Genomic DNA, 12974 nt, shown 5'->3' on the forward strand with positions numbered 1-12974 from the left:
CTACATATTGAGTTCAAAACTACTCTACATACTGAGTTCAAAACGATCCTGTCTCAAAATAAATAAAAAGTAAACAAAAAAATGGGATGTTATAGACAGGCAGTGGTGAGGTGGTGGTGCATACTTGTAATCTTAGCTGAGGCAGGAGGATATCTGGTTAGAGGGAAGCCTGAGCTATATAATAAGGCCTTGCTTGACTCAAGGTACCTCCTAACACAAAAAGGGCTAGGACTATAACTCAGTTATTTGGCCAGTATTCATGAGGCACTGAGTTTGGTCCCTAACACCACATAAAACCAGGCATAGTGGCACACACTCAGGAAATGGAGACAGACAATCAGAAGTTCACAGCTATGCTCAGTTATATAATGAATATGAGGCTAACCTGGGCTCCATGAAATTCTAACTCTCTCACACACAATTAAACAGAAGGAGGAGGAGGAGAAGAAGGAGGAGGAGGAGAAGAAGAAGACGAAAAAGAAGAAGAAGAAGAAGAAGAAGAAGAAGAAGAAGAGGAGGAGGAGGAGGAGGAGGAGGAGGAGGAGGAGGAGGAGGAGGAGGAGGAGGAGGAGAAGAAGAAGAAGAAGAAGAAGAAGAAGAAGAAGAAGAAGAAGAAGAAGAAGAAGAAGAAGAAGAAGAAGAAGAAGAAGAAGAAGAGAGAAGTAGGAAAAAAGATTCAAGTGTTTCAGCTTTCTAGAGACAACAAAACAAGTATCTCTAGAGGAATCCATACATTAATCCCTCAAAAGTGCTGCCCTGATTATGTCCCACAGTCAACTACTGAATCTGGTCAGCTCCACATCTTGTCTTAGGGTAACTGAGACTTTTCACCTACAGTTGCTGTAAGACTATCATGTGTCTGTGGCTGCGTTTTTACCTATGGCTCCTGGCTCCTGACTCCCTCCCTGAGGCAGCCCACAATATTGGCATTTCTCTTCTCTAATACAGGTCAGGAAACTCTAATCATCTACTACCTTTTGATCTTAGGGCTTGTTTGGGTAAAGGCCTCACCCCAAACCCTGGCATCCATATATCCAAAGAGTCTGGAATGTGTGGGTGGAAGTTCCATCCGAGCCCCCTCCCCTGGGAGTTGCATCAGTCCAGACTCTGCCCCTGAGAAAGCCCGCCAAATGGTGACCCTTCCCCAGAGATGCTCAGGACTACTCCCACAGGCTATTTAAACTGCCCCCCAGAAAACAAACATGTGGAATTCCGGTCTTTCTTTCCTCTCTGGAATGCTGGAAAGTATCTGGGAGCAGTTGTATCCATAAACCTGGGCTTTTTCTAATTTGGTCTGATTCGGATTTTTGCCCCAGAAGAGAGGCTTATCGGGGTGCACAAACTTTTCAGGGCTTTCCATAAAGAAATTCCTTGACTCTTATCTAATGATAAGTAATAAGAACTTCTTTATTAGCCAGCCACACTAAACCTCATAGAAGAGAAAAATGGGAAGGAAAATGGGGAGACGGGGAGGAAAGCAGAGAAAAATGTAGAGCTCAATAAAATAAAATAAAATAAAAAAGACCTTCTTTACTCTGGAGGCAGGACTCCTGCACAGAGAGGCTGAGTAGAGTCTAGACAGGCCTTGTTGGGGTCTCCATACATACAGTCTAGTAGTAATCATGCACACGCAATAAACGTCCATAAAACCTCACGGATCAGGGTTCAGAGCTCATGGAAGCTGTAGAGGCCAGAAGGGAGGTGAACGAGAACGCATCCATGGGTTAGGAAGGTAGTATAATTTCAACTCCACAGGCTCGGTGTTCCTGTTCTTATGGTTTTTCTAGACCTTGTTGTTTGGAATAATTCCTAAGAACGAGCCTTTCTGCCGATGCAAATAAACCCTATCAGACTAAATTAAAAGACATCCAGGTTTAATTGGACATCTGCAATTTCGGGTGGGTCCAAGGGAGAAACGGAAAGCCAATGAGACAATCGAAGAGGAAGAGGCAAGACCACGTGTTTAGTTTGGGGAGCAGTTTAAAGAGCCTGTGGGAGTGGTCATGACCTTTCCTGGGGAGGGGGGTCAAGGTTTGGTGGACTTCCTTTACCCTCCTTGGGGAGGTGGGTTTTCAAAGATGGATGCCGGGGCTGAGATTATACTTGCCATGTGTTTGTAAGTGTGTGTGTGTGTGTGTGTGTGTGTGTGTGTGTGTGTTCATCTGGTATCAGGAGCTAATGAGTACCAGTCACAGGACTGACTCCCTCAAGGTTCAGAATGAAATTTCTTCCACAAGCGAAAACTGGCTTGTGAATGGAATATGAGGGGTAGAACTAACTGACGAACTTTCCTGCAAGTTTCTTTATTCCTTGGGGAAAGAGGAAAGAAGGGAGAAGAAGAAGAAGAAGAAAAAGCATAAGGGTATAAAGCACAGGGGGTAATCTCCACAAAGCTTTCAGTTTATGTAGGTGTGCAGACAAGTTAGCAATCCCATAGGCGGTAACTATAGTATCAAGCATGGATGTTCACAGAATCACAAGAAACCATGGATCTTTACATCTCAGAGGGGCAAGGCATCTCCTGCCTTGGTTCTACTGACCAGTGGGCTTGATTTGCTTTAGCATCGAGCTGGCTGAGTTAAAAGGAATCTCTTCTGGGGACCTTGCTTTTGACTTCAGCAGAGTGCCCAAGTGAAAATTTTTCTCTAGTTTCAGCAAATCAGGCCTTTTTCCTGTTTCAACAGTTAATTTCCTGGGCTATGATCCTATGTTAGTTGAAACCAAGGTGAAGGGTAAATACAGAATATTAGTAGCCTGTTCAGTCAGAGCAGACCGGTAGATTCCACCTTCCCGAGTCTGCTGTTAGAGCAGACACATTGCCTCCTGTATGAGGCTCCTTTCTCATCAGTGAGCACTGTCAATAACGAAGGTTTGTGGGGGACTATTGTAGATTTTTTCTATGAGAACAAGAACCTGACTGACTGAATCCTTTTCACACCGTGGCTTCATGGAGGGGAGGTATCACAGGGGGAGGTATCTGGATGCCTTACAGGAAAAGTCAGTTTATACACTGCTGGGATACTATAGAAGGGAGAATGCCATGATTTCACAAATTTTTATAGAACATACAGTGATTTACCCAAAGTCAGGTGTCCCTGCAGCTCTGCAAACATGGGCTACTCCAGGTGGATGTGTGCATATGCACTTTCCATGGACAGTCCAGTAGAGCCATCAGCTGTACATTTACTGTATAATACTTGTGGGCTCACCACAGTCTGGCTCTTTTTGTATACTTTAAGATAATCTTTATATTAAGCAGTAAATTTAAGCATGATGTTTTCATAAATTGTAATGTTCTAACGAAGTAATCAAGTCTGTGTGCGTGTTAGGGGAGGGGTGCTCATAAAAAAAAAAAAACCACAACCAAAACCATTTATAGATCATCAGAAGCTCCAGAGGCCTGGGCTTGTGACTGCCTTTAAGTGGGGACAGCCGAGCTGAGCCTTCAGCTTGTGGGGCCCACTACTGTCTAGGTGGAGGCAGTATAAGGACTAGATGGATCAGTGGACTACGAGCTGGCAGCTGCTGCTCTGGGATGAAAGCCCCATATCGCTGAGTATCACAGAAGCCTCAGTGTTGACTGTGTTAGGAGAGAAGAAGTTCCAACAAAATTGTCCAGTAATTTAAATTAATAATCATCACTGAGCTTCCATTGTGCAGAAGCTAGAATGATCCAGCTGGGTGGGGTGGGAAAGCTGAGGAAGACAGAGTCCCAGGCTTTAAAGGACTTTGTGTCAGAATGAATCTGCTAACTACAACACCTGGTATTATCATCACATGAAAACAAGATGTGTTACACACTGTAAAAAATGTTGAGTCCGTTAAGATTACATATATATATAATCTGTGGGGTTTGGTTTCAGGTCTCCATGGATACTGAATTCATAAAACTCTTAGATAATATAATATAGTATTTTCATGTAACCCTCCTTCAAATTTCACTTAATCTCAAGTAAACACTCAAATAAATTTAAACACCACTTAAATACTCATTAAACTATAGTATTTAGGGAATCTTGAATTTTTGACAGGGCTCAGGAGGCCCTCTTTATGTCTTAGTGTTGTCAGAGGGAGCAAGTATCATCCTGACCATTTCCACACTCCTAATCCTAGTAGGAAAAACAAGTGCAGAGACACACGTAAGCATATAGGGTTTGGGGGTGTGTCGGGTGGATGCAGTAAGATGTGGGAGTATACTGAAGGGAAAATGCCTGCATTTATTTAGACAGCACACAAAAGAACTCTCAAGGTCTTGTTAGACTGCGTATTTACCAGGTGACCCAGAATTTAGGCTGAAGGTTGACTGTTGCAAAGCCTTTAACTTTTACTAACTACCAGGCTATGTCTCCATAGGATTTTTTTTTCCCTCAGAGAGAGGCCATTCTGCTTCTTAATTGTACTGGGTTCACCTGGAAGCTTTTCTGGCTCTCTAAGAATCCCCTTGGTCCACTTTCAACTACTTAAATTAGAACTCTCATATAGTAAAACTGGGGACTGTGTGCTTAGAATCATGAAGTATGTTCTTCTGCAAAACATATTTCCTTTCTTGGTCATTTTCTTGGTAGGCTGCTACTTTGATTGGACAGCTGGCTGAGTCTGTCAGATACATTTGTGTGCAGCAATATGCACACACACACTTTTCAGAGGCAACAGTAAGGATGTACAGACGTCAAATTCTGGGTTTACCTACCGTATCCACTTTGCTCGTCTTCGTTTTCCCTCTCATGGACAGACATTGCAGAGCAGTGCCAACTACAATTCCATGGGATCTCTGTAAGGAAGCCAGAGGCCAGAATGAGGATTTCCGTGCTGATACTATCCCATCCTGACAAGTGTTGAAGAAACTTGGAACTCCATTTCTGAAACCTCCGAAAGTCTACCTCTTACACACACGACTAGGTTTTAGGACTCACTGCATTTACCCTCATTATAAAGACAGTTTCAGATCCTGGGAAACAGGCCTCACTTCATGGCAAACAAGCTTATAGATGACTACATTTGTCAGAAAAATAATCATGAGAAACTGCTGGGTGATATCGCAGCACAGCTCTGGCTTACATCCTAATCTCCAAAAGCGGAGGCTAACGTGGATTTTATCCAGTGGAGAGGAAAGACAACTCCAAAGGCTGTGGCACATTGCCCAACTTATAGTCACTCAGAAATCTTAATATTTCTTTTTTGTGCTAGTGTCTTGTTATGTAGTCTGGCTGGCCTTGAACTTTCAATCTTCTTGCCTCTGTCTTTAATATTTCTTTACTGAATAGTCTATAAATATTCATACCCTACATTTTCACTGTAGTTTATCTTAACATCTTCCTGGTTCTCTCATCAGTCAAATAAAACAACTTTTTTCTCTTCAACACTAAAGATTGAAACCAGGGTCTCACACATGCTAGAAAGACACTTCCACTGAGCTCTGTCACCAGGCTTTATTTCTTCTCTTTATTCTTGCTAAGTTACCCAGGTTGACCCTGGGTGGACCCACAACACCACCTGTCTGTCACATGGCAAAGACAGATGAACGACTTATTCTTGGGAGTAAAAATGGTGCCACCCTATCAGTTTATCAGGGCGAATCAATACTGTGTGGCATATAGGAATATTAAGAAACACGTCTAAGAACTTATCAGACACAGAACACCAAGAAAGACCGGAACTCCCTCCCCTGGATCCAACCAAGTGATGAATGCCTAGCTCTGCTCTGGTCTGACACCCATTGTGTGGCAATGACTGACAGGCAGAGAACACTTGTCTGTTCCTGGAGCTCTAGATTGGCCTCAGTTCCATCCCCAGATGTTGACTTGGTGTACTCAAGTGTCTCTCTGTCCACCCGTTTGCCCACTCACAGGAACACATCTTTCTTGTTCTGACTGGTTCTGCTCCATCAGCAGGATTCCACTCTGTAGCCTTACTTTTAGCCAGGCTCTCTAGTAGGTCTCAGTAGCAGCTCCCTCCCAGTTCTATCCCAGACCAGAAGCCATCTGCTTTTTTTGTTATCTTATCTACACAGATAGCATTTCTATCAACCTACTCTTGAAACGTTTGCAACTCTGCTATAGCCTATCTTATAATTCTGTAAACCACATATATGCATAGATACTGTATGCTGCGAGATGTGTGAAATTCAATTTAATATTAGTAATTAAGATCAGATTTAAAGAATGTGCATTGGTCTCTGCCACATCACCAAGGTTGGGGGGATTGTCTGGGAAATCAGTCACTGAAACCACTGAAGCTTGTGGATTTATCGCTATTTAGTAAACTCTGGAATTGTAGGAAAACAATGGCTTTTCTAAGTTTCTTGCATAGTGAATTAACAAAATCAAAGCCAAGCAAAAGGTACACATCTGGGTAACACTCCTAATGAATATTTGAATGATACACTGAGTTCATGTCTTTAAGGGCAGTAAGCACATTTCTATGTGTAGAACAATATAGTTCTGCAAGTCGACTGTTTTTCAGAGAACAATCTTGTATCTAAAATGTTTTGAAGACAAACATTTGTATACAAGAAATCAACTTTTATGATAAGACAACATGCATTTTAAACAGAGATATGCAAATCAAAAGTACTCTGAGATTTCTTCTTACACCTGTCAAAATGGCTAAGATCAAAGACATAATTGATAGCTCATGTTGGAAAGGATGTGTAAGAAGGACATTCTTCCACTGCTAGTGGGAGTGCAAACTTGTACAGCTACTTTGGAAATCAATATGGCAGTTTCTCAGAAAATTGGGAATCTATCTACCTGAAGATCCAGCTATACCATACCTGGGCATATATCCAAAGGACATTCCACCACACCACAAGGCCACTTGCTCAACTATGTCCATAACAGTTTTATTCATAATAGCCAGAAGCTGGAAACAACCTATATGACCCTCAACCAAAGACTGGATTAAAAAAAACATGGTACATTTATACAACAGAGTATTAATCAGCTGTTAAAAAAACAATAAAATTTGCAGGCAAATGGATGAAACTAGAAAACAGTCATCCTGAATGAAGTAACCCAGACCCAGAAAGAAAAACATGGTGTATTGGTTGGTTTTGTATGCCAACTTGATATAAGCTAGAATCATCAGAGAGGCAGGGACCTCAGCTGAGGAAATGCCTCCTTGAGATCCAGCTGTAAGGCATTTTCTCAATTACTGATCCATGAGAGAGGGCCCAGTCCATTGAGGGTGGTACCATCCCTGGGCTAGTGGTCCTGGGTTCTGTAAGAAAGCAGGCTGAGCACGCCAGGGGAAGCAAGCCAGTAAGCAGCTCCCCTCAGTGGCATCTGCATCAGCTCCTGCCTCCAGGAATCTGCCCTGTTTGAGTGATGGACAGCAATGCTGAAATGGAAGTCCATTAAACCCTTTCTCCCCAACTTGCTTTTTGGTCATGGTGTTTCATCGCAGCAATAGAAACCCTAAGACACATGGTAAATGCACGCTTAAAAGTGTGTTTTAGCTGTAAAGGATAACCATGCTACAACCCACAGACCCAAAGAAGCTAAGTAACAAAGAGAGCTCAAAGGGAACGCTTGGATCTCCCTGGGAGGGGGAAATAGAATAGATTTCAAGGGCACAGTGGGGATGGGACCAGAAAGGATCAGGTGGGGGTGGGGGATGAGTACTGGAAGAGACAACTGGAAAAAGGGTGCATTTGGGATGAGGCAGAAACCTAGTGCAATGGAAACTCCCAGGAATCTACAAGGTGGCCCCAACTAAGACGCCTAGCTATTGGGCATACATAGTCTGAACTGGCCGTCTCTTCTAACCAGGCAAGACTTCCATTGGAGGGACTGGGACACCAAGCCAGCCACATAGTCTTCAACCTACAATTTGTCCTGACTACAAGATGTGCTGGGGTAAAGATGGTGCAGAAATTGTGGGAGTGACCAACCAGTAACTGGTCTAGTCTGAGACCCTTGCCATGAGAGGGAGCCCAACCCTGGGATAGAACCAAACACCACTGGCATCAAGAAAGTCCTCAGAATGATACCTAATGATATTCTGCTATACTCATAGACTGTTGCCTAGCCCAACTGTCATCAGAGAGACTTCACCAACTAACTGATGGAAACAGATGCAGAGAGCCACAGCCAAACATTAGGCAGAGCTCAGGGAATCCTGCAAAATAGGGGGAGAAAGGATTGTAGGAGCCAGAGGGGTCAAGGACACCATAAGAAAACCCACAGAATCAACTAACCTGGGCTTATAGGGCCTCACAGAGACTGAACCAACAACCAGGGAGCCTGCATGGGACTGATGTAGACACTCTGCATATATGTTATAGTTGTGAAGCTTGGTCCTCTTGTGGGACTCCTAACAGTGGGAACAGGATCTGTCTATGACTCTTGATGGCTTTTGGGACCCTACTCCTCATATATTGGGCTGCTTTGTTCAGCCTTAATATGAGGGAGGTGCCTCATCTTACTGCAACTTGATGTAACATGTTTGGTTGACATCCAAAGGAGGCCTGCCTTCTAAATAGAAAAGGAGAAGGAGTGGATGGATGGAAGGGGCAAAGGGGAGGTATAGGGGAAGTACGGGGAGAGAGGAGGGAGGGAAACTGCAGTCAGGGCATAAAAAAAATAATAATAATAAAATTATTTTTAAAAGCTTTAAAATTGTTTGCGTGTGTGTTCATATGCCATGTGAGCACAGTGCCCCCAGAGGTCAGAGACGGAACTAGATTCCCTGGATCTGGAGTTGTAGGCAGTCTAGGTTCTTTGGAAGAGCAACAAATGCTCTTAACTACGTGTAACCCCTATTCACCTAAGAAAATTTTAGATGACCCTAATGTGTTAGTATATAAAATAAATATACAAATCAAACATTTATTGAGAATAAATCATAAGAAAAGTTATTTTTAAATCATTTTTGGTTAAATACATAATTTATGATTTATTAAAGATGAATACAAAATCATCATGCTAATGAAGTAATAGCCTTATTTTTCCATAAGGAATTAATTTTTGGCTGAATATATGATACTGCAAGATACAGAAAACCTTCAAAACTTTTCAGAGTCTATCAATATTTTGATTTTATAATTGTAAATGATGAGAATGACACTTTACATCAATATATAATACAAAAGAGCAGAAGTAAGCTTGGGTCAAGAAGAAGAAGGACCATTTCAAAAATTATTGGAAATTCTGGCCTACTCCCAAGAAAAAATTTAAGGCATCAACTTAAGCCTTTTTTTTTTTTTTTCCAGACAGGATCTCACTATGTAGCCCTGGCTAATCCGAAACTCACTATGTAAATCAGGCTGGACTCAGATTCACAGAGATCCACCTGCTTCTGCCTCTATAGTATGCCATCACACTCAGCTCAAACAGCAACTTTTAAAATCAGACATTCTAGATCAATGAGATGCCTCAGTGGGTAAAAATACTTGCCATACAGACCTGAAAAACTGAAACTCCCAAATCCCGCCATGGAAGGAGAGAACCAACCCCTGAAAGTTGTCCTCTGACCTCCACATATGTGCTATGACAAGTGCAAAACATGCAAGCACATGCACAAACACAAACACACATACTATTAAAAGTATTTCTAGCCGGACGGTGGTGGCGCACGCCTTTAATCCCAGCACTCGGGAGGCAGAGGCAGGCGGATCTCTGGGAGTTCGAGGCCAGCCTGGTCTACAAGAGCTAGTGCCAGGACAGGCTCCAAAGCTACAGAGAAACCCTGTCTCGAAAAACTAAAAAAAAAAAAAAAGTATTTCTAAAATATCCAGGTGATGGTGACACATACCTTTAATCCCAGCACTTGGGAGGCAGAGGCAGGCAGATCTCTGTGAGTTTGAAACCAGCCTGGTCTACAGAGCTAGTTCCAGGGCAGCCAGGAATACACAGAGAAAGCAAAAAAGCAAAAAAGAAAACATAAAAAATTCTAAAATCAAATATTATAACACAATACAACCTAAAAATATACTAATTTGAAACTTACATGCTGGAGAAAGATGATCAAATTCACTTATTATTAGCTTACAAAGAACTGGATTTCATTAAGACATTTTAAAAACACCGGATTCTTCCCATTCCTCCTCCCTCCATCATGTTGTCCCACCCTTGTATCATCTTTTTCCATGTTCATATCGTGTGAACTTCTGTCCTCCCCTCCCTTCTTCAACATCTACTTTTCTTTGTTTGGTCTATCTAGTTTTATAGTCTACACTCACTCTTAAATCCCAAATATTAGAAAGAATGAGCTGTTTGTCTTTCCGAGACCTCACTTAATATAATACATCCCAGTTTCATCTATTTTCCTGCAATTTTACTCATCTTTACAGCGGAGAAAACTTCCATGGTGCATCTATGCCGTTCTCATCATCCCTTCTGCAGCTGATGGCCACCTGGACTGGATCCATCCCCTTGCTATTGTCAAGAGTGCAGCAATAAACACTGGTTTGGAAATACTTCTGTGGTAGGGTATGGAGTTCTTTAGGTTTGTGCCCAGGAGTAGTAGACTTGAGTCATACGGTAGACTGATTTTTAATTAAAAACTTAAGACTACCATTACTATGTGAGTGCACATGACGTGTGTGTGTGTGTGTGTGTGTGTGTGTGTGTGTGTGTGTGTGTGTGAGAGAGAGAGAGAGAGAGAGAGAGAGGACAGAGAGAGAGAGAAGATCAGAGGATAACTTGTGGAGTCCATTCTCTCCTTCTACCTTTATGTGGTTCCTGGGGATCAAATTCTGATCATCATTTATATGCAATGAATGTTTCTATCCACCAAGTCTTTGCATAAGCCCTATTTTAAATTTTTTGACGGCCCTTCATATTAATTCCCACAGTGGTTACAGTAGCTTACATTTCTTTTTTTTATTTTTTTTATTTTTCCATTCAAAAATTTACACTTCCTCCCCTCCTCACATTCCACTTCTGCTTACCTACTCACCCTCCTCTCTCCTCCTCCCTCCTTAAGAGAGGGCAGGGAAGTCCAAGGCCCTCCTCCCACCATCCAGGACTAGGAAGGTGTGCATCCAAATAGACTAGGGTCCCAAAAAGCCAGTACATGCAGTAGAAACAGGTCCCAGTGCCATTATCGATGGCTTCTCAGTCCGCCCCCATTGGCAGCCACATTCAGAGAGTCCGATTTGATACATTTCTACCAGCAATGAATAAGAATTCCTCTTTCCCAAAAGTCTTGCAAGTATTTATTATATTTTCTTGATCATAGCCATTCTGAATGGGGTAAAATGGAATTTCAAAGTAATTTAATTTACATTTCCCTGATGACAAAAATTCATATGTAAAGCCAGTCAATCCTAGAGTTAACCTGCCTAACATTCCCCTGAATATCGTGCCCCTGAAAACGTAAAAGGCAATAATTCTTGTCTGACTACTCCCTTCTAGGTGAGAATGCTATTATAATGGGGTCAGGGAGTTCCATTGCCTCTGTGAAAGGCCAATCCAGGAGCATTCTAGAAAAAAATTGTTTAGAATTTATTGAATATACACATATATGAAAATGTGCCATAGCAACATATGGGAGTTATAGAACAATTTGCAGGAAATGGTTCCTTTCTTCCATCACAAGGGATCCAGGTATCAAACTCAGGTTTTAAGGTTTGATAACAAGTGCCTTTACCCACTGAGCCAACTATCCAGGGGTTAGTTGGCTCCTTCTACAGAAGGAGGTGGTCATGGCAGTGAAGATTTGATATCCCTTCTCAGCATCATTCGGTGGTTTAGACCAGGCTGGCCTCAAACTCCCAGAGATCCGCCTGCCTCTGCCTCCCGAGTGCTGAGATTAAAGGCGTGCGCCACCACCGCCTGGCCTTAGTGTAGAATCTTATCTGGAGTCGAAGGTGACCATGTTCAACACCAAACATTAGGGAAGACTCCACTTTCCTCTGGTGTCAAAGTCAGTAACCGTCTATGTTCCTGTGCTCCCGATGGAAATCATCCACATGGGACACTGTAGTAGAACAAGCAGCCAAAAGTTCACGAGCACAAGCATGGAAGCAGGAATGTGCTCTTTAGACAGAGAGGGAGAGCTGAGCACCGACAGCTACTGTGGTGTCTTAGATACCAGCCAAAAACCTTAGTGGTTTCCATGTGCTACCTAGCGAAGTCATCAACCACCATCTAAGATGCTTGGACACGTCCTTTTCTCTTCCACTACTCATCTTTATGCAAACTGGTCTATGCGACCCACGTTCTCCTCATCTGTGCACTCTTCATATTGTCACTTCTAAAAGTGCTGTCTTCTCCATCCTATAATCCTCCACAGGCAGAGGCAGGTGGATTTCTGTGAGTTCGAGAGAAATCCTGACTCAGGACAAAAAAAAAAAAAAAGGTGATTCCTTCAAAGCTATCTTACAAAGGCCAGTGCAAATTCTGGGAACTTCCAACATACAAAAATACTTTACCCTTCCAACTCTCACAATATTTTGATTTTATTCTCCAAAACAAGCCATTGCTCTGTGTGCTATAATTTTTTTATTTCATCTTCTTCCTTACCAGTCTAGTAACTGGAACTATATTCATTCCTGTCTTCTAAATAGGGATAAATAAGGGAGAAGTTTTTGATTTTGCTTTATTTTGTTTTTTAAGGAAATGGACTAAGGAGTGAACACAGGGTAGGGCAGGATGGTTCTGTGAGTACAAAGCCCTTGCTACGTGAGCCTGGTCTCTACAACCCACAGTAGAAGGAGCGCTAATTTCTAAAAGTTGTCCTTTGATCTTTATACTCATGCACATAGACATACAAATAATAAAAATCATTTTTTAAAAGAAGAGTGAACAGAAACACTAGGTAGGTTTACTTGAAATACCAGTCCAAGGAAACTCTCCCTGAAACACGCTCATAACATGATGTCTCCTGCTGATAAATTCCTCAAGACAATTGCTACAAAGAGCACAAGCACATTATCTGTCTGATGCTGAAAATAATCTCTGGGACCTGTATGTCTCTCAGCTAAAAGTAATCCAAAGGCACATTATCCTTAGCTGCCCTACTTCATTAGA

At 42.2% G+C, this 12974-nt stretch overlaps 1 protein-coding gene across 1 annotated transcript in view; it reads right to left on the reverse strand.

The window, feature by feature from the left end:
- The window catches only part of LOC126509797 (phospholipid-transporting ATPase FetA-like), a 74080-nt gene that overhangs the window by 52739 nt on the left and 8367 nt on the right, over positions 1-12974 (reverse strand). Inside the window, exon 3 of the mRNA XM_050155907.1 lies at positions 4691-4771. Coding sequence (XP_050011864.1) covers positions 4691-4771 — 81 coding nt within the window. The remainder of the gene's footprint in view (positions 1-4690; positions 4772-12974) is intronic.

The sequence above is a fragment of the Alexandromys fortis genome, unplaced genomic scaffold (genome assembly GCF_014885135.2).
Source record: "Alexandromys fortis isolate MF-2015 unplaced genomic scaffold, M_Fortis_MF-2015_v1.1 scaffold_92, whole genome shotgun sequence".
Taxonomy (NCBI): domain Eukaryota; kingdom Metazoa; phylum Chordata; class Mammalia; order Rodentia; family Cricetidae; genus Alexandromys; species Alexandromys fortis.